The sequence below is a fragment of the Limanda limanda genome, chromosome 23 (assembly GCF_963576545.1).
Source record: "Limanda limanda chromosome 23, fLimLim1.1, whole genome shotgun sequence".
In the NCBI taxonomy this organism is placed as follows: domain Eukaryota; kingdom Metazoa; phylum Chordata; class Actinopteri; order Pleuronectiformes; family Pleuronectidae; genus Limanda; species Limanda limanda.
The window spans coordinates 1,032,516-1,054,656 of NC_083658.1; the positions used below are offsets into that span (position 1 = coordinate 1,032,516).

At 47.3% G+C, this 22,141-nt stretch overlaps 1 protein-coding gene across 1 annotated transcript; it reads right to left on the reverse strand.

Moving 5' to 3' along the window:
• Positions 1–986: 986 nt before the first annotated feature.
• stk11ip (serine/threonine kinase 11 interacting protein) lies at positions 987–21,713 on the reverse strand. The gene is made up of 25 exons (XM_061067014.1): positions 21,250–21,713; positions 19,495–19,697; positions 18,622–18,696; positions 18,434–18,529; positions 18,223–18,330; positions 18,073–18,144; positions 17,866–17,995; positions 17,452–17,555; positions 17,283–17,372; positions 16,860–16,901; positions 16,193–16,357; positions 16,004–16,085; positions 15,385–15,900; positions 15,093–15,307; positions 14,790–14,900; positions 13,809–14,040; positions 12,231–12,382; positions 11,900–12,143; positions 10,487–10,599; positions 9,623–9,720; positions 8,739–8,920; positions 3,984–4,068; positions 3,051–3,133; positions 1,658–1,884; positions 987–1,137 (listed from the first exon to the last, which is right to left on the reverse strand). The coding sequence occupies exons 1-25, from the start codon at positions 21,308–21,310 to the stop codon at positions 997–999; spliced, it is 3,627 nt and encodes a 1,208-aa protein (XP_060922997.1). The 5' UTR covers positions 21,311–21,713; the 3' UTR covers positions 987–996.
• Between the last annotated feature and the right edge of the window lie 428 nt (positions 21,714–22,141).

Here is a 22,141-nt window from a genome sequence, read left to right on the forward strand (position 1 = left end):
TTGGTTAAGAATGACACATCACAAATGGACACGTGACTTTTTATATTGAGTTTCACACATTCATAAAAAAATAAAAGACACTTCTCAGACATTTGAAAGAACCAAACCCAACAGAGACACAAGGACAGAGCAGAGTTCATGTGGATCCTTGCTCCTGGACAGTGGCTGCACGCTGTTCTGTTTATTACACTGAACAAACCAAACACAGAAGAATCATAAACAAGAAGCACATCTGCTCCCAGAGGTTTTTCATTAAAGCAACACTATGTACCTTTGAGAACAGTGGATATTACCCATGATCCTCTGCTTCCTGAAGCACAGGAGCTGGAACCAATCCACCCAACTCAGTTTCCTGCTGAATATTGGAGATACAATAACCTCTAAGTCTTTTGAAATGATCTCCAGCTTTAATGTTCAACCTGCTTGACCTGATCCTGAATCAGTTTCCTGCAGCTCGAGTCGACTTCTCACAAAGTTACAGAGAACAGGATCAGGATCAGTGCTCAAGCTGCTGTGTTAGAAGAACTGAGGAACTGAGTGTTGCTTTAAAAACAGAACCAAGCTCGTCTGCTTTTCAACAGACACATCATGAGACTCTGAAGGGGGTGAGGGTGAAGTGACCCCTAAGCCTTTCAGAAGCAGCCTCATGTTGAGCGCGTGATCTCACAACTCACTGCACAAGTTAAGAGTCTTGGGCACGAAGAACAGAGCGAGATGCATTCAGGTGCTTTTCATTGAGAGACATGGCAGCTGCACAGAAAACTAAAAATCAAGGCACACTCCATGAAAAGGTGTCTGCAGGAATAACGATGTGAGGAGTCACGTCCAAGTTCTTCACCTGAACGTGAGGAGAGATCAGAGCAGATGAAACGTTTCCCACTAACACACACACACACACACACACACACACACACACACACACACACACACACACACACACACACACACACACACACAGACACACACACACACACACACACAGTCAGTTCTTTAGTTCTACGCAGCTTCCTCCTGCAGGGTCGTGAGCAGCTTGACCCCGAACATGGCCTCCCACTGAGCCCGGACCCAGGCCAGCAGACCCTGCACCAGCTCCACGCTCTCCGACCGCACGCACCACGTCTTCTCCTCCTTCACCGTCTGCAGGAGAAACAGAGGAGATCATCAGTTCACGGATCGAGGATTCGACCTGACGACAGCCGGCTCTGGCCCGACCGCGTGTGAAGCTCTGGCTCGTGGCGGCTCCGTGCTCCAACGCCTGCACGCACATGTGGGAGCAATCAACGCAGGACCTGGCTGGATAAATCCCCGTCTATTACAGTTTGGGTTTTGTTCCCGAGCTCACAGCTGAGAGGAAGGCGTGACGGAGCAGAGATGATGGGATGATACAAACATCCTGTAAAGCGAAGCAGCATGGAGCTCAACCCGACCCGGAGAGCGGCTTCATATGGAAGCACTCAGGGCGCCGGCGCTGTTGTTACCTGCTGAAGAGAAGTTTGACTTCACACGTTTGATTCTCGTCCAAGAGAACAAACAAAGTGGGTCTTGATCAGTGTTTCATCATGACCTCACTGTCCATCTGCTTCCTCCCTCCGCTCCTTTCCTCAATCTCTTATCTAATAAAACAAATCAGAGCCGTTCCCGCGATGTGATCACTGACCTCGTCGTACAGCTTCAGGTCCATCCTGCGCTGGTCCCACGGACACATGTGCACCGAGCTCACGCAGCTGATGGGCAGCGTCTCCAGAACGACCACGCTGCCGCTGCTCGGCTCGCCGGGTTCCTCTGCTGCCGGGACGCCGGAGCTCTTGGTCCACTGGTGATCCTCTCGGAGCAGGTACAGGGTTTCCCGGGTCGCCAGGACCGTCAGGGGCGTCCAGACGCCGTCTGACAGGAACAGGAACAAAGTGATTTAACAAGCAGACAAGAGACGTTTCATCTGTTTCAATCAAATACGGTTAATAAAGAAAGAGGACAAGATGGAAGATAAAACATCTGAGCTGCTCCCGTCATGTTTCTGATCACTTTGGTTATTTGATGATATAAAAACAGACTGACTCCTGATTGGCTGAGAGCGTGCATCAGTGTGACCTTGACACCTGGGCTCATTGGAGTCATTGTTCATTTCTAGATAGTTTGAGGAAGTGGAGACATGTCGTCCATCTTTATAAATATTGGAGCGACATCATGTTCAACAAAGTTAGTTCAGCTTTGACCAGAAGGGCAGTTAGGGGGCGTATCCCTTGGCCGAGGCTAACGCTCTATCTCGCCATGTCAAAGACGACAGAAACAAAACACTGGATCCGCTCGTTTATTTGGATCCACTTCAAAACCACCGTCCACAAACCGTGACAGGAATCAGCTGAGCGGTAGATCAGGTGTAAATCCTACAAACTGACGAACAAGCAGATGAAACCAGAAGCTCAGAGGTAATAAATCATCAGAGGTAATAAATCAGGTTCCTGGAGACTTTATCTGATCTCCTCTAAGTAGGCAACAGTCCTGGGTCACCGGTGTTGTGCTCCAGTCAGAGATTCACGTTCTCATGTCAGATAAAAAGCCTTCAGCCTGCGTGAAGCAGCCGAGTGGTCGGGCAGATCCAGGCACGTTGGATCCACTGCACTTTGAATTCCAGGGATGAGCACAGCTGTGTGTAGCCTGCAGCGACCTCGGCCTCGTGCAAACACCGAGCCGTCAGGACTCAAGGTTCTGCCTCATTTTACTGCTCAGGTTGTTAAAATGGATTCTCCACATGCACCTGGGCTTCAAGCTGCTCCTCTCATATCACATCATCTGCTTTCATCTCCCAGGAAATGAAAGCGTTTTATTAATTCTCCGCCTTTAAGCCTGTTTTCATCTTGGCTTCCTTTCTGCTGAATAACAACGTTTATGATCTTTTTCTACTGAGGTCATCACCTGAAATAAAACATACAGAACAGCACCGGTTGAGGCCTTATCTCTGCATCTCCTAAAGTTATTACACGTGAGGCTGGATTGATTATCTGTGTTTTGGGAGAAGAAGCAGAATGAAAATGTCTTTGAAGCTTCGTCACCTTGCAGCACGAAGGCCAGGATGTAGAAGAACTGCAGCTGCCCGTCCTCCACGTCCTCCTGGATGTCTTCACACACCAGAGGCCTGACGCACAAGAGAGGAAATGAATTGTTGACATGACGTTACAGGAGATATGAGAAAAGAATCCTCTCATATCATCTCCTAAGTGGCAGCTGTGCAGGTAAGACAGTGGACAGATAACCGGGCTGTGGCGTCTCACGTGGAATCCCTCCGACCCCGGGGAGTGAATCCACAGCCACTGGGAAGCAAAGGGGATAATTGACTTAATAACAGACGACAGGACTTGGATCGACTAAACGCTGGATCCAGCTCGCAGGTCGGGGTTTCTAACTCACGACACCAGAAGGAGTTGTTTTATGTTGGGATTGTCGGGCTGGGAGTTCGCCGCCGTCGCCTCGGGACACGACACAAAGTGTGAGATGTGAAGGATTAGAGCGAGTCGGTACTAATCTGTTCTTCATGAGAATCAAAGCTGAAGGAAAGAGGATATTTATTGGACTTCTGCAGGTTGAGTAACACGGCTGCTGCAAGTGAGATGTTAGTTTGACTCTTTAGCTCTTTCTGTTTCTCCGTGACGAACCCTAAAGTGTCTTCAGAGGAAACCAGCGTCTCGTGTTTAAGAGGAAAACACATAAATAAAGGTGTAAAGAAATCTGCTGGTGGTGAAGAGTGAACCACACGATCTGCTGCTTTCAGGACTGCAGCGCAACACGTGTTACACGTGGTACAAATTAAGATGTGGTTTACCAGCTAATTTACTGAGGCCGTTTTACAAAATGAAGTAGAAAAAAGGCTCATTGTAATCAAGTAAAGATGTGTCAGAAATGTGGCGTGTTGGAGCTCCAGCAGCCGTTTGACTTCCTGCACACACACACACACACACACAACACAACATCCACACAACGTCAGATACCAGAGGTGGTGCTGGGGGCTGAGGCGCGTGGTGGAGATGGACTTCAGCTTGCTGTCCACTTTGTGAGCCATCTCACGCACGAGTCCTGGAGAAACAACAACAGACACACACACACACCAGAGTCAGGTGACTTTCAGGAACACAACAAAAGATACAATCAAGATGTGGAAACAACTGGACTTGGTTTGGAATCAGTCAGCTGACGAAATCAGAAAAACTTCATTGATCCAAAGCGGGAAATTATGTTTTGCTCCAGCCAAGAAAATAAAATACATACAGTTTAAGACAATGACATGAATAGAAAAGGGAGGAGGTGGAGACATGTTGTCCATCTTTTTCAGTTTTAGATTAAATAAAGTTTTGAATTGAAGTTCAGTCAGAGCTCGGAGCTTCGTGGAAACATCTGGGAGGACAAACATCTGCGTGAAGGCATCTTTCACTGAGGAGCTGAGCATCAACACAGACCAGGTCTCAGCGATGGACTGGATCACATGACCGCTCCAGATGTAACACAAAGCCCCCCCCCCCGTCTGTGAAGAGGCCAGAAAAGCCTGAAAGTGTCCCAGCCTCACGTCCACAGGCACAAAGGCTCCATGTGAATCTGCTTCCTCCTTCTCTGGTTGCAGGTGTAAAGTTTCAGCTCCTTAGAAATCGCTGGGTGAGAAACTGTCGGGCGCCACAAAGCGCCGGGGTCACGCCGGCGCTCACGGATTGTGGCGTGACATGGAGTGTGACAGCAGCACAGGGCGGCGGAGGATAATCGACGGCGGACTCTGAATAGAAGGAAGTTTCAAAAGAATTCAGAGAGACACCGAGGGCGAGCGAGAGAGAGAGAACGAGGAGGAGAACAGGAGGATTTAGATCTGGCTGCTCCTGTAGAAGGTGTAAGAATCAGAAAAGGAGGATCATCGATATCAGTTTACCAGAAACACTCAGGTCGTCCCAGGAGTTTGTTCGTGTGGGTTTCAAGCTTTTGTCTGATTCATTAAACCGTGTTACTAAACTCCATTAAACACACAACTGCACAAACACAGTCAGACCAGTTTGACCTGGATTTCTATTCACACACACACACACACTCCTCCGACCTCCCATCAAGTATAGGATTCATTTTAAAATGCTTCACATTCACGTGGCTGACCGGCTCAGTGTGAGTAACACAGAGAGGTCACCAAGGTCGTCTGGGTTCTCAGGTTTAAAATCTTATTAAGAAATGTCTTTGTCTGTCCACTCAGCGTTTCACCGTCTTTCTGCTGCAGCTATTTATTATTCATCTCTACCTTTATTTACGTGAAGGACTTAGTGACTTTGCTCCGGGACAGAAATCTGCTGAACTGAATCAACAGAAGGACGTGACTCATTGAACTCTGGGTGTCGACCTGAGGATTAAAGACACAAACTCAGGGTCCAGAGATTAGTTGAAACTGGGTCACGACACGATTATGAACAAAGATCACGAGGAGAAAAAGACCCAACGTGTCTGATTACGTCCAGTTTTTCCTTCTTTTGTTTTTACCAAGTGAAATATTTCATGAAGACTCATTAAAATGATTTAATTTGTGTTGGACTTTGACGCCAACACGTAAAAGAAAACAACGCCCTCCTTGAAAAATGCTTTTGTGTATTTAACACAAAACGTGGCCCTCCTGAAACGCATCAGCGTTCAGTCTTCAGCCGAGTGACGACTTCTCCAGATTCAAACTGTTGAATGAATCGAGAGTTTTCATTTCAACAGGAACTCTCTGATCTAAGAAACCTGATCAGGCGTCTGCAGCCAGACACACGAGCTCAGTAATGGGTTTTAAACGTGACGGACAAAGACTCGTTAACATCCAAACACACACACGGCTGCACATTAAGGAACCCGACTCCTGCAGTCGCTGGTTCAAATTAAACAAATGGGGATTTCTGGTTTTCACGTTGTGTTCATTTCAAGGGTCAGAGAGAGGAGGTGCACACACACTGGAAGGGATTAGCACCCATCGGTTACTGAGAGCAAAGCTTTAAACTGGACTTCTGTTTGTACAGTAACTGTCCCCACAAGGTGTTTCCTGGACAGATTTACACGAAGCCTGAGGGACGGGACACCAGTCAGGAAAGAGATCTTTACATGTCGGGGCAGATCCAGGATTTGTTTTATAGTTTCTTGAAACATTTTTGACATTTCAGAGACTTCAGATCCAGTAGATTTGATGAGGTTTCATTATTACAGACTCTAGATGCTGTTGAAACATGATGGAGGGCGTGTTAAATAGAATTAACTTAACAGAATCAAGATCTATAACTAAATGAAATAAGTAAAACTTCGACTCATTGGTCAGAAGCTCAGATTATAAAATTGAAGACTTGTTAAAATCCTGTATAAACCCTGGTGGTGGGACTTTAAGGCCTTGTTTGGAAGCCAGATTAAAGTTTGCCACAAAATATTTTGGACGGATCATTTTCAGGAAAAAGCCGACGCCTCCTACGCTGTGGTCGCTGACCTTTAATCACGTACGTCTGAAACTATGAGTCTGACGAAGCAGAGCATGTTTGGTGAACTGGTGAATATCTCCAGTTACTCATGTGTCCAGACTGTTGGGCTGCGACCGAGCTCCTGAAGCTTCTCACAGGAAATCAAACCCTGAGCCACAGTTTATGAGACGGCTGCAGGTGCATTTCACCAGGAACCATCTTCTCCGTCACTATCACTGAACACTACGAGTCATAATTCATCTTCTGTGACCAAAGCTCCTCAAACACGACAGTGAAAAGTTAAGAGCAAACAACAAAAACTCAGTAAAACAAATTCCGTCTCGATCTGATGTTTCAATAAAGCTGTGTCAGACTCTTTTAGAGCTTGGAGCTCCAGAAGAAAACCTCCCAGTTCATAACCACATCCCCTCTCTGTCTTTGTCATTCCAGTTGTGGTTTCCAACTTTTGTCCGTGTGATGGGAGCCAGCTTGGGCGACAGGCGGGGTTTGTTTTGGTTAAGCTTTACCGTAATTCTTTGGACAAAATATTAAAACATCTGTTCTGTGGTTAATTTGGAAAAGACGGAGGGCTGGTTATCTTTATCCTGAAGGATGAGAGGAGAGATAAGCATCAGCGTCTGGCACTTCACGTGCTCCTCACAAAAACATCACATTCTCATGCTTTCTTCTTGTGATGAACGTTGAAGGTCGCAACAAAACCCTGGTTCGTGTTTTTCACTTTGTCTGTTTTGGACAAACCCTGTGGTCGAACTGGGAGAAAATCTGGAATCATTTCCAGCCACGAAAGAATACAACACAGCAAAAGAGCAGAGGAAGAAAGAGGACGTCTCTCAGAGGACACGGGGGAGAAGAGAGAGATGAAAGGAACGAAGAGGAAGGAATGTGATGGAAAAAGTGAGAAACTCATCGAAAACTGAACCATCAGTCGAGCTCGTATCTCCAGCAAGGCCCGAAGATATCTGTCCTCTGATCCAGATCCACGTCACAATGTTCTCTCTCTTCTTTCCTGACCCTTGTTCCATCTGCCAACAAGTTCAGTGGAAATTCAGTTGTTTTGCTGTTTCTCTGCTTTTCGACAGACGAGTGGTGAAAACACAACGTCCTTGACGGAGGTGAACATGTAATTTGATGCTCGAAGAAAGATTCATGAAAACCCACATTTCTCCTTCAATCAGTTGCTTTGAGAAGAGGAAGAAGCTTTTAAATATGTTCCTGCTTCTTCCTGGAAGAGAAGACTTCAAATTCACATATTGGGTTGTTATGACTGTTGATGTTCACATGCTCTAAAGTTCAGATCAATGCTGCAGCTCCTCTTTTCAGCCCCTGTCTGAAAGTCTCGGTCAAATGTGTTTGTCGGAAATGTCCTCTCTCACTTTACGTTCAAACAATGCTCTTATTTTGACATCCTCTCCTGTCTGTGCTCTTTTGCAAGTCTGGTGTTTGGATTTATTGTTGTTTTCTTATTCTGCGAGATGAATGAGAATTTAAACAAAGTAGGAAGATGAAAATAAACTATGTTGAGAATCTGAATTGTTCCACAGACTTCCAGAAATCACCTCACGAGTGAAACCTGGACTGAAAGTTGTGGAAAAATATGTTTTGCCGGATCCTGACCTGAGAAGTTGATCATGTGAAACATTGATTACAGGAGGAATCTTCCACAGAAACGTTGCATTATGTGCATTACACCCGAGCATCAACACTTCTCCACCTCCAGCCAAATTCCTGTTTTCTCCACTCGTTTACGTGGGCTGGAAATTGTCAAATTAATTTTCCATATTTTTCCAGACATTCCAAACCCGAGCAGGAGCCCCCGTCTAATAAAAGCTTTTCCTCCTCTGGTCCTCGCTCGCAGACTTGCTGGTCTGGGCAGGAAGTGATCCAGCGTGTGAGTGAACCCAACACCGAGGGGGGGGGGCCCAGGTCTGCGTCACACCGTGCACATATGGTATAGTAGTGGTTTGTGAGGGGGCGTGGCCTGTCAGGCTGTGGCTCCTGTGAGGGGAACATGTTGTCCCAGTACCTGCCTCAGGGATCCAACCGATCTCCACAAGCTTCTCTCCTTCATTTAAATAAGTGTGTGTTGTGGTATCTTCCCCTTAAAGATCCAGAGTAAACCGGTGTAACCAGTGGGTGCAGAGGGAGCGTGGGGGGGGCGAGGGGTCACTGAGTTTCTCTCCTCCACTCACGTCTCAACGTTAAACCTCTTTTATGTGTTTTCCATACATTAACACAAAGCATTTTCCACTTTGCTCCCATTTGGCAGCGTTTCCTTTTTACCTGTCAACAAGCCAAAGAAGCGTTTGCAGCGCAGACTGTCCCGGACCAGCAGCGTGTAGGCCACGCCCCCGTCCCCGAACTCCATGTGGACGGTCTGAGAGCCCAGCCCCACCTCCAGGTAGCCCAGCTCCATGATTGGGTGGCTGTCGCGCTTCTGCAGCCAATCGGAGAGCTGGCCTCTGCTGGGAGGAAAGACGAAGGCCGTTAGAAAAGGTCCCGTCACGGGGGGGCGGGATTAAAGGGGACGCTCGGAGGTGAGACGTTTAACAATGGGTTTAACATGAGAAGATGAGAAGATGAGAGGAGTTTGGTTTCAGATGTTTCACAGCGTGAGATCCTGGAGGAAATCAACGCTTTCATTCATGTAACGGAAGAAGAAGAAGAAAAACAACAGAGGAGATCAAACTGGCAGAAGAAGGAGAAACAGACACTCTGAGGTCAATGTGTTTTCAGGATGTGAAGCAGAAACCTGGACAGGTTATTCAACATGATTATCATTATTATCATTATGGTCATTAAAGCGGCAGAGTGGAGCCTGATGAGGATAAACACCAGCAGCTTTTAATCACTTTCTCAATATCTCACTGCTTTACACCATGACATGAGAGAAAGAGAGAAAGAAAAACTCCTTCTGGAATATCTGGTGTTATAATAACTGGTTTTATTAGTGACACTATGGTCTCAGGTCTTCTATCGCTGCAGGACGAGAAACTAGAATGTACCGTACATGTTAAAGTGTTAAACTTTACGACGGAGTATAAGAACGATCCACGACGTTTCCCTCCAGAGCTTCATGAGCAAATCTGAGGAATCAAACATCTGACGTTTCACTGATTTGTTGCAGTGTGACATTAGAAGACAGATAATAAACGTCCTGTACTCACTGCATCTCTGACGTCATCTCCAGGAAGTAGATCCTGAGGTTGGACACCACCAGCAGAGAAGGAATCTCCCCCGGCTCCCCGAACCTGACGGCTGACATCTGACCGCACACAGAGAAACACAGAGAAACACAGAGATTAACAGCAGGATAATAGACTTTACTTGATTCCTGGTCCTGTATCAACACGATAAAGAGCCTGATAGAGCCACTAAATCAAGTTGAAATATCTTCTCCAGAGGGTCACAGGCTCCGTGCAGGTTTAAGATTCAGACATGTGGAGCGACATCTTGCTTCATTTCCTCTGGAGCACGAGCACATGTGAACCTCCGTCACTGGATAAACAAACAGAGCGGAGCAGCGTCTCCTGCTCCAGCTGCGCTCGTCCTCTTCCGCTCTCTGCTCCTCCTCCAGGTGTCCGAGGGAGAAGATCAACATCCAGGACGCGCTGCATGTTAAAGACGCTGCGAGCACGTTGAGTGACAGCTGAGCAGAAAGCAGAGCGGGTCCAATGAGCTCCTGGGGATTTACTGACTGGGCTCATCTCGGCCGACTGCGATGAAACCGCACGAGTTAGTGCTGCACGTCTTAAAGTTGTCACCGCCCATTAATCTGGAATCTTTTTGGGCACCAGGGAGACACGTTAAAGGGATTTAACAAACCGCAGTCACACAAGAAACAATAACACGTTAAGGATCTGTGCTGCTGAATCAGATCATCACTCCATCACTCCCAGGACCAGCTCCAGTAGAAAATCATCTCTAAACCCTGAAAATCTGTTTTCTAAATCAGTGTTTTTATTACTTGGAGCCAGACGTTCATCTGGTTCGCTCCCGTTGTGCGTGACGTTCGTTTGACTCTCACACACCTTGAGGAACGAGTGCAGCTCCTCCTCCTCCTCCTCGAACACCTCCACGTCCAGGAAGAGCTTGAGCCGATGGTCCACGGCGTCGTAGTCCTCACACAGGAAGTCCACCTGGTCTGCACACACACGGGAGAACGGGTCAGAATCAAACAGCACACAAAACTATCTGCAGGAGTTCAGGCTGAAACATTAAAAAGAAATAAATCTTGGTTTTTGGCTTCTTCCATCTGATATCTTGCACCGATGGTGAAGCCATAGTTTTCCTGGCAGCAACGTGAAACTTAATGAAACTTTACTGCGGCGCTGGCCGGCCGCCGTCACGCAGGGAGGCGTTTAAGAGCCATGACTCCACCGCTGGGGGGCGGGGGGGTCATTCGGACGCTGATGAACGGGTTCAGCTGATCGAAGACGACAAGGCTCGGAGCTGCTCACGCCAAAACAAACCCAGCAGCTCGGAAGGAGACCAGATTAATACGGGTCTTTGAAGCTGCAGATGCGTTTGTTGTGTGTACGTAGAACACACACACAACACAGACACACACCCACACGTTGATTTAACTTCAGAGACAAAGAGCTTCTTCAGGACTGAGCTCCACAACAGTGAGGTCTCTGTGTCTCTGAGAGAAGACAGCAGGTCGACCAGAGGTTTTCTTATCAGCAAACAGAAACGCAGATTCTGATTCGTCTGTGAAAGACTCACATCGGTGATAAATCCTCAACAGGGACGTCTCCAAACCGTCCAGATCCCGGAGGTTTTAATTTATTGTGATATAAAGTCAAACATTCTGGAAGCTGGGACCAACAAACTGACAAGTGAAATACTTTAAGTCCCACTGAGACGCTGGCGGGAGCTGCTTGTTGGAGGAAATCCCAAACAGCAGTAAAACACTGAAGAAATGATCTTTTATTACTTGATTCAAATCCTACATTTCGTATGTTCACTGTAAAACACACAAAGAGTGTTGTGTGTGTGGTGTGAACTGTTGACTTCAGCCCTGTGAGTCCTAATGGAAGCTGAGCGGAGATGGAAGCACTTGGACGCTTCCGGTTTCCACCACATCTGTCTGCTCATAGACGAACCACGAGGTACCAGACAGATTGGAGTCGTTACTGGAGGCGATGGGAGGGAAAGGCTCGGAGAACATCTATCTCTTCCTCTCTGTTCTTTGTGATGCTGCAGTTGAGGAGACAATCCCACATAATCCGTCCTGAAACCACAGACTCACACTGGAGACAAAGTCAGACTCATCCCAAAACCTCCGCCTGACACCGAGTTGAGATAAACGGGTCGAGACATGGATCCGTTTCCTCTTCCCTGTGAACTAAACCACTCGAACCCAGTGAAACTCCAGAACCTCAGAGGAGAAGCAGTGAACTTTACACTCAGATATCAGAAGAAGGATCTGGAGCTCCCACCGTTTGGAGAGGATCTCCCTGCAGGTTCGGCCTGGACACCAGGGGGCGTCTCGCTGATGGGGGTGTAGTGGTAGCTCCCGGCCAGGTCCTCCTTGCTCTGGCAGTCCGTGGTGTAGGACAGGCTGTGGTCCTCGTCCCCGGTGAAGAAGGAGCTCCCCTGGGCCGTGACGTAGGCGGGATCCTGGGTGGCGGTGGCGCTCTCCAGGGGGGGGCTGCTGCTGATGCTGGCGTCCGTGTCCTGGTCCTACAGCGAGACAGAGAAGAGTGAGATTGTGACTTTAACTAGTTTAGATTTTGATTTGAGCAAAACAGGGAAACAAGGAGACGAGACCTTGGCGCTCTGGGTTCCATCCAGGTGATCGTCCTCGTTCCCGGGCCACGGCGGGCGATCGACAGGCGTGCTGCTGTAGGGAGCCGAGGGTGCTGATTGGCCGGCCAGCTGGACCACATGGTCGCTCCCACATTCAGGACAAATCCCGTGTCCTGAAACACAAATAAGATACAGATGCAGAGGAAGTGATTTATAAAAAGCTCAGATATTAGTTTGAAGCTGGTTTTAGACGTGAGCTTGGATCTGGAGACTTTCTGGAGTTTGTGTCTCACACGTGAAGAACTCGTCCGGTTCAGACTCGTTCAGAACAGAAAACCATCAACACGCCCACTCGCCCGCTGGTTCTTCTCCTGCTCTAAACTCACATTGACTCAATAACACATTTTACTCTTGGGCTGCAGGAAAAGTTCTGGATCATGTGTGAAGCCACTTTGTGTTTTCACATCCAGCGTCTGTAGAACCTTTCAGGAGATAATCCAAACCTCAGCTCATATCTTTTCTAGCCCTAGTGTGAGGTTTCTTTTAATGCATGTTTTAAAAAAGTAACTTTTATTCTCATTTCTTATGGAAAAAGATTATTACTGGATGTCCGATCTCATCTGAGGACTTTATTTAACACAATATATTCGACTGAATATTTCATCCGCCCACAAGCCTGACGACAGCTGATTGATTGTGACAGGTCGATGACCTCAAACACAGAGAACATGTCTGCTTTCATTCCTAACACGCTTCATATGAACATGACTCTTGTTTTGCTTTCTGCAGGGCGTGTATTTCTGTAACCTGCAGGCAAACAGGGTCTGAGTTCAGACACGTGCTAATGAAAAAGGTATTTGTTTCTTCAAATTGCAGTGGAGCTGCAGACTAAGCAGACTAACAAAGGAGCAGGGCTCCAAAACAAACATCTGCAGGACAAAGCCTGCGCACGCTCTGTGCTCGTTGGGACTCGTCTGACTGTGGTTTGGACGAGCTGCAGGGAGGCGGCTGCTGGAGCTGAAGGGTTTTATCTGTCTCCGGCTGATTATAGAGACGGGAACACAGCAGAATGGGACACTCAGCGAAACAAAGACAGGAGATAACTCCTGGGACGCAGCGCTCGGGTCCATCTCTGTTTTGGGAACGTCCTCGGCCCCGAGCAGACGACCAATGGGAGCGACCCAGCGTTTCCACGCCAAGTGATAAACAACTTTCTCCCTGAGATGTTTGACCTTCTGCTGAGTCTTATCTGAAGTGTTCAACCACAAACCCAGAAACACACAGAGAATGTGCAGTGAGGGTTCGAGAGCCTCATTCCTGTCGATGGTTTGTGAAGCTGAACATGACTCATCTGAAACTGTGTGAGTCACAGAAGAGTCCCGGCGGTGGTGCGTGTGTTGGGGTGCGGGTCTTTGATATGCACGGATGACAGATTCCGATATATAAACGTAATCCAAACATCACATTGCTGAGTTACTCATAATCTGACGAGTGATTGTTTAAACTGGAGGAAGCTTTTAACATCTCCTCAGGGACTTCAGAGGCAGAACCATCATAAAAACCTTTAATAAAAGAAGCATTTTCCACTTGACCTCTCACCTTTGCTGTCATCATTACCCTCGGCCTCCGTGGACTCCTCCCCATCCCGTTCGTCCCCGCCCTTCGGTATCCTCCGCCTCGCCCCCCCGCCGGCCTCCTCCTCGCCGCTCTCTCCTCGCAGCGTGAACTCCGACCTGCAGCGAAGGCACTGCATGAGGAGGCGTTGGGGGCGGAGCTCCGAGTCCCGGCGCTGGTTCTCCTCCGCCACGTGACACAGCACGTCGGTCAGAGCCTGGTCAGCACAGAGGAAGATGTTCTACTGTCAACAGATCATCACTGAGGCAGCGTCCTTCTTCTCAGAGGAAGACGAGGAACCTTCAGAGCCACAACAAGCTCCTCAGATGCTGGAGGAGAATGTGGGTCGAGAGTTCAAGGTGTCTGCTGAACTCTGGTGCTTCAGCTCTGTGTGAGTGTGTTTACAAACACAAATCACAAATCTGAAAAGTACATCTCACATCCTGGAACTGGCATCGGCCGCCCGGGTCGTCTGGAACCGATTCCACGCGTTGCACAATATCAGGAGAGAGAGGAATCGTACAGGAGGGAAACACGGTGGAGAGAGAGAGAGAGAGAGAGAGAGAGAGAGAGAGAGAGAGAGAGAGAGAGAGAGAGAGAGAGAGAGAGAGAGAGAGAGAGAGAGAGAGAGAGAGAGAGAGCTCGTCCAGGTTTCTGTTCTCCAGGATTAGAGTCGTGCTCGTGTTGCTCGTGCAGCCCTGAACCCGAGGCCCAGATCAGAGCTGGCATCGAACCCCCGGCTCCACTGATCTAAACAGCTCCCACCACATCCACAGCACGAGTCCACCTTCTCCTGGTGTGAATTCATGTGAACTTCTGAAGGACCTCCTACTCATCTGACGACCTCTGACCTCTGCAGTTTCATTATGAGCTGTCAACCTGTGATGGGATGTTGACACCAGGTCTGAACAGGACTTAGTGTGTGTGTGTGTGTGTGTCTCTGTGTGTGTGTGTTGTGTTATTAACCTGCAGCGCCTGCTGTGGGTCATCGTCCAGCAGGACGTAGCGTCTCCTCCTCTTCTCCCTGCTGATGTAGGCGAAATGAAGATCCACAGCAGGAAGCTTCTCTTCGGTTTCCTGAGACCACGAGTGAGAGGAGAAGAGAAAACTCATCCGTCAAGTCCAAAACTAATCAAAACTTAATAAATATCAAGGTTCTCAGCCTTTATGAAAACCCAACCAAAGCAATAAAGAGGAAGAATTAATTTGAAGTTTTTTTCGTCCTATTCCCTTACTTCTCCTCTTCCATCCCGTCTTTCCTGCTCTTACCAGACGGGTCCACAGCGCCTCGGTGGTCTGCACCCGGGCCAGGCTGTCCAGCTCCAGGCGGCATCTCTCCTGGCCGCGCTGCACGTCCACCTCCAGCACCAGGCCTTGCTTCACACACAGGAACACCTCCCTCCTCCTCCTCCCCTCCTTCGTCTGGCCACTGTCGTCTTCCTCCTCCGATAAGACGCCCACGAGAAGAGGGTGACACAGGTCCACTGAGGAGAGAAAGAAAACCTTGATGTGTAGAAAGAGTCAAACCGAAGCTCTGTCTACTATGATCCTTGAATCCTACCTCCTAAGTCCTCCTCCTCCTCCTCTTCCTCCTCTTCCTCCTTGGCTCCTCTGCTCTCCGCTCTCTCCGGCTGCTGAGACTCTGGACTCGGCTCAGGACGGTTCACGTCTCCCTGGTTGGACGCCTGGCCGTCCACCGTGCTGTCCTCCAGGATGGACTCGGTGTCTCTGGTGCTCTGAGCAGGCCAGTGCAGCGTGGACTCCGTGTCCTCGTCTCCGTCTGTGCCGGACGTCTCCGTCCGGGGCTCGGACGGGAAGAGCGGAGACTGCAGGACCTCGGGAACCTCCAGGGACGGTGGAGACGGCTGCTGCTTCCCGTTGGTGGACGGACACGGCGTGGACGTGCTGAAGCCGTTGGTGAGGGTTTGCCGGGGAGACTGGTTTGCGGTGACAGTGGTGATAATGGGAGAAGAGGAAGATCCATCCAGGTGGTGCTGGTACCTCAGCCAGTCCTCCCCCAGCTGATCCCTGAAGCTGGACATCCGCTCAATCTCCTGCTGGTGGGGAAGAACAATACCTGGAGGAGGAATAGAAACATTCACTATTTAGACACTGATTTAACATCTGAATAAACTTTAATCATTAGAACAAATAGTGGAAAAGAGATTTAAAACACCCACTCTGTGAGGAGGAAAACTGTCGGGGCTCGTAATCCGTATCACTGGGCTCTGATATGCTGGCCCTCCGCACTTTGACCTTACTCTGAAACACAAAACGGTTTCCACACAAACACACTTAGAGTTTGTCAGGATTTGTGACTTTTGTATAAAGAATATATAACTCAACACACTTTGGAGCTGCTCTCTTACCTTGGATTTCTTCCTGCGAATGTGTGACACGCCCACTTCCACCGCCACGCTGTCACTCAGCTCCCCGGCGCCACTGGACCCTTCCTGGTTGCTTCGCTCCGGTGGCAAAGACACTTGAGGCGTCGACTGGATCTGGACATTGAGCTGACCTGGTTTGGGCAGAACCTGAAATAAACAGCAAAGTCTCAGGTATAACTCGAGGAAGTTTAAAAGAACTGAGAGTGAGACGTAGCTCTTTCTATCCTCAGTGACCAAACTCCCGAGGTTGAAAAGTATGTGGACACTTGGCAGATGTTTGATTGGCTGACGTGTGTGGTTTCAAAGTGAGTTCATGCACGACAGAGCTGACACGTGGCTCAGAGTTGACTGAGAGTTAAGGGGTTGATGTTTGAGCCGTTTTAAGATCTGGTGGTTTCTTATGTGAGAACAAATGTCTGACTCAGGGTTTCTGGACATTTTCTGGAACTTTTCCTGCAGCCTCCTCGTTAAATGTCCCAAAAATGTCAGAGTCAGTCCATGTGGTGAAACAACATGTTCCTGTTGTTGTGAACGAGTCTGACCTAGACCATCTCCTGCTGCTGCTTCATATGTGAAACACTAACTGTAACTATGAAGAGTGAGGTCGATAAAAACCAAAGTTCTCCCAGAGGTTTGAGATCAAACCTACCGATAGCTCATATGAAGAAAGTGGAACGCCATCGAGTTTGAGCTGGAAAGAAACAAAAAGAGGGAACATTGGTTTTGCAACGAAAACAAAACACAGCAATAAAAACCATGACATGCCATTTTTCTCCATCAATTGCCACCACAAGGGCCTGCTGACGATTTTCAAACACCACAAGTCACGCAGATACACCCTGGAGTTCACACACGTAAACAGGAAGCCCGTGTGTGTGTGTGTGTGTGTGTGTGTGTGTGTGTGTGTGTGTGTGTGTGTGTGTGTGTGTGGAGAGACACGGCATGAGTGCACGGCTGACCACATGGAATTCAACAGCCTCCGTCTCATTTATAAGTGTTTGGAGAGCAGGACATTGTGTGAGCTGCTTCAGGCTCCAACGCCGACACATGAGAAGCTGTAACTCTCACTCACTCTCTGATTGGCAGCCTTTGGAGAGAGGTGTCGGACGGTGCAGGTGCGGTGGGTCTTCTGGAAGAACAGCGGGTTTCCTTCCAGATTCAACTACAAGACAACATCATTAGGGTTTTACAGGGCGATGATCTCACATCAGGATGAAGGTGAGAGGAGCGAGCGTCCTTACTGTGTGGAGGCAGTGCAGCAGCGAGAGAGGAGCGAGCTGGGAATGCTCCAGCAGGAGGTTGTAGGCCAGGTCCAAGTGCTGCAGAGAAGACAACTGCTCCACGCCTGTGTGTCATCACAGAGGAAGACACGTGAACCACAGACGTACACAAACATATGATGCTTTCCTCCCCCTTCATAATAAACAGGCAGGTCTGAGGTTATTTAAAGCTTCAAGTAATATCAGACACAAGCAGAAGGATTTCACACTCGGAGGCAGCGACCACAATCCTGTTTTCCCAGTTTTCTCTCCCAGTTCATTGGCTCTTGGATCTCAGGGCGCCGGGAGACGATTGACCAACTGTCAGAGCGGTTTGTCTGCTTCTAAAGAAAAACAACTCGGAGTGAAAACACAGTTTGTGCCAGTGGAACTCACCGTTTATAGTTTCCAGTTCATTGTTCCTGAGGATGAGGGTGAGCAGTTTGGACCTGGCGCTCAGGCCGAGCGTTGGCGCCCTCTGCAGGCAGTTGTATCCCAGGTTCAAGCGCTCCAGTTCACTCAAGGGCTGAAAGAAAGACCGGAGAGCAGAATAAGGGAGCGACACAAGCAAGAGATAACGTTTAAATATATATTAACACAAACCTTTAGAAATTCAGCACACTCCTGAATCTTGTTATGGCTTAGATCCAGAGATTTCAGGACGTTCAGTAAAGTCTGAGAGACAGAATGGACAGAGGTCAGAGGATGAGAACATCAGCTCGTGGGTCAGTGATGATTGAGTGTCTGTCTCACTATTGACTGGTCAAGGCAGACGATGGAGTTGTAGCTGAAGTTGAGGGTGTGCAGCTCCAGCCAGGGCAGTGCAGAGCTCAGGTCTCCTCCACACAGAGACAGCAGCTCCTGAAACCAGCAACACACACTTTTCATTTCCATACAACAACACCAGCAGTGTTTACAGAGGTAAAAGGCATTCGAATGTGAAACACAGACTTAGTGACAGTACCTCCAGGGAGCTGAGACTCTTGGAGCAGGTGAAGACCTCCAGCTGGGAGTAGACTCCTCTGAGGCCCTCGAGGCAGTGAGGAGGGATTCGTTTCAGCTGGAAAAGGAAAAGAGACACAAATAAACAATCAGAGACAGAATGAGACGGAGGAAGTGATGCAGAGGAGAAGGAATAAAAAGGGTTCTTACCTCTAAACACTTCAGGGACTTGAACGGGAAGATTTTCACCACAGACTGAAGTCTCACATCTGGAGGGTTGATGAGCTGCATTCACAAATAAATGAGATCTAATGACTAGGGTTGCAAAGGGGCGGAAAGTTTCCGGTAAATTTCCGGAAACTTTCCATGGGAAGTTTAGCTCTGGAATTTGGGGAAGGTAAGTTTCAATGATATTACTGGGGAAAATATATTAGCATGCTGATTGAGGATTGTTCATCTGTTCATCTAGACTATTTCCATTCATTTATCCATCAATTGTAAAATATGTTTACAGACGATTCCAATTGTTTGGCTAACTATTTATATCTCTGGCATTGCATTAGTGTTTTTTTACAAACTTTTTTCTCATCTTATTCTACAGAACAATGCCACGTGCACTCTCTCATGTGTGGAGACATTTCACCTCATCCAATGTAGAAGGAAAGGCTGTGTACATTTGCAAATACTGCGCAAAGACCTATGTTAAGAATGACACAACGATGCAGAAGCATGTAGTCAAGTGCCCAAAGTTTCCTCAGGGCTCAAATCAGCCTATGACAAAACAAAATGTTTATATTTATGTCTGTATATGACAAGGTAAATACAGTTAGTATAAATTACCCACAACATTTCCAGTTTATTCCCGTTAATTCCCGTTTATTCCCGTTAATTCCCATGGAAAGTTTCCAACTTTGAATATTCCCGGAATTTTCCAACCCTACTAATGACCAATATTCACAACTGCAAAACAAAAACAACCAACTGTGAGAACATTTGAAGCTATTTGTTGGATCTTGACCCAGAAAACTGAATCCTGAATAAACCATAAAGTGCATCAGATCGACTTTGGAGGATTCCAGCGACCTTGAGGGAGACGGTCTTCTGCAGCACGTCGAACAGGAACTGCAGCTGCAGCAGCGCCTCGGTGTCGGCCGGGTGGGACGGCAGCGCCAGGAAGCCGTGCTGCTGGCTCCGGGACAACAGGTGCTGCTCGAACAGCCGGGTGAGGTGCTGCAGGTTCACCGCCGGCAGGGTCAGCGTGCTGCTGCCGTCCAGCACCTGGTCGCCTGGGGGGGGGGGGGACACACCCGGGTTAGAGAGGGGTCAGAGCTAATGTTCCTGTGGAGGGACTAGAGATGGTTATCTTAAATATGAAGCATGACACGTGCATAAGAACCCATGAGGTGACTTATCATTATAAAGGGCCCGAGCACTGACCTCAAAGGTCAGGTGAGACCCTAATCTATTCTATTTCATTGTTATTCTATTTTATTCTTTTTTATTCTGTTTTATACTATTTCTATTTTTATTTTATTTTTTGGGTTGAAATTACTGAGCATTGCTTAAAGAGAGTGTGTGACCCAAGCATTTCATTGACAGTGACTACTTCATGTTATCTCTGTTCATTTGACATAAAAAAAATCTTGAATCTTGAATCTATTGAAATTGTAAGGATTATTATTATTATTATTATTATTATTATTATTATTCAGGCAAATTAATTGGCTTTTTGAGGGCTTTAACATGCTCAACTTCTTACCAAAATTTGCAGAAAGTTAGAAAGTGGTGAAAAATTTACGTATTCTGAAGGAATTTTCAATGGGCGTCGCAAAATGGCTCAACGGTGCCCCCCCCGAGACACCTGGAACGTGTTCACATTGACCGGTCTTCACAAAAATCGATACACATGTGTATCATGACCAGACAAACAAAAAAGTATTTAGGTGCAATTAGAAAAACACAACAGGAAGCCTGCTATTTTGCATTAAGTGGCCATTTTGGCCATATTCCACATTTTTACTTTATTGTACTTTCCACTCCAGCAGCACAAGAACACTTCCCTACTGGACACTGACACAATCACATCATTGCATTCCTGTATCTGTAAATATTTTCTCCATATGTGATTTATGAATGTATGTCAGTGAGGTGTTTAAGTGTTAAGCTACTGGATGATCTACATTTCTCTCGGGATTAATAAAGCATCTATCTATCTATCTATCCATCCATCCATCCATCCATCCATCTATCCATCCATCCATCTATCCATCTATCTATCTATCCATCTATCCATCTTTCCATCTATCCATCCATCTATCCATCCATCTATCTATCCATCTATCCATTTATCTATCTATCCATCCATCCATCTATCCATCTATCCATCCATCTATCCATCTATCTATCTATCTATCTATCTATCTATCCATCTATCCATCCATCCATCCATCTATCCATCTATCCATCCATCCATCTATCCATCCATCCATCTATCTATCCATCTATCCCTCTATCCATCCATCTATCCATCCATCCATCCATCCATCCATCCATCCATCTATCTATCCATCTATCCATCCATCCATCTATCCATCTATCCCTCTATCCATCCATCTATCCATCTATCCATCCATCCATCTATCCATCCATCTATCTATCTATCTATCTATCTATCTATCCATCCATCTATCTATCTATCTATCTATCTTATCAGACAAACAACAATGTGAAAAGATAAAGACACCATCACACAAAGGAGCATTAATATTAGTTGAAGCTTTAACACATATTGAATATTATCCTGTTCTTCACATGTGGATAAAGAGAAAGTAAACATACCATCATTCCTCAGGAGAGAGGCCAAGCTGAGAACCAGTGAGGACTGACCAGTGTGAGCCATCCTGCAGCAGCCTCCCAGTTAGCAGGAGCTCATCCCAACACAACCACTGGGATATGAGACCGGAAACAGCAGCTGGGAAACCGTTAAACCATTAAAACCATGACGCAACGTGTTGTTTCCCAGTAGAGACTCCACTCAACCCTCAGCAGCTCACGTTACTTCAGCTAACAAGCTAGCAGCTCCACTTCCGGGTAGCCGGTAGCTAAGCTAAGCTAGGCTAAGCTAGGCTAAAGGGAGGCTCCTCTGCGGTGACAGCCACGAACAAGATGGCGAACATCCAGGTCTTCGTCCCACAGGTTGAATCGAAGCGTTTTAAAGTGTGAACAGGAGGAGAAACGGTGTTTTAGTGGTAGTTTGTTGCTATGACAGCACAGAGCAGTGGTGTTGACGTGTTGACATCACGTGATGAGGAGCCCGGGGACTGGACGGTGGCTGTGAGAGGCCAAAAAGGACTGTGACATAAATACATCTATTTATTCTCTTTTTTGTTGTTTTGTTGCAATATTGCAGATTCTGTGTATTTAAATGTGACCAAAAAAAAATATAAACTACATAATTCACACCTAAAAAGTTCTTATTTTCTAAAAATAAACCCAAAATCCTGCTAATTTATCTGATTTCATTATGGGATGATGGGACTGCAGATGGCCACTGGGTGGTATACTTGAGCAAGGACTCACACACACACACACACACACACACACACAAACACACTACTCTTGCATTGACTTCCATTCATTGTGTAACTAAACACCTAAAAACCTAACCCATAACCTACCCACACCCCCTCACAATATATAGTAATTGTTGATTTTCAATCATGAATACTGA

Bases quoted from the DNA above. Each gene is read 5' to 3' on its own strand.
- stk11ip (XM_061067014.1), bottom strand. From the start codon at position 21,310: ATGGCTCACACTGGTCAGTCCTCACTGGTTCTCAGCTTGGCCTCTCTC. The intron at 18,331-18,433 runs GTACTGTCACTA...TGCTGGTTTCAG, and splicing joins AGAGTCTCAGCTCCCTGGAG to GAGCTGCTGTCTCTGTGTGG. The intron at 12,383-13,808 runs GTGAGAGGTCAA...TTTGTGTTTCAG, and splicing joins GGGTAATGATGACAGCAAAG to GACACGGGATTTGTCCTGAA.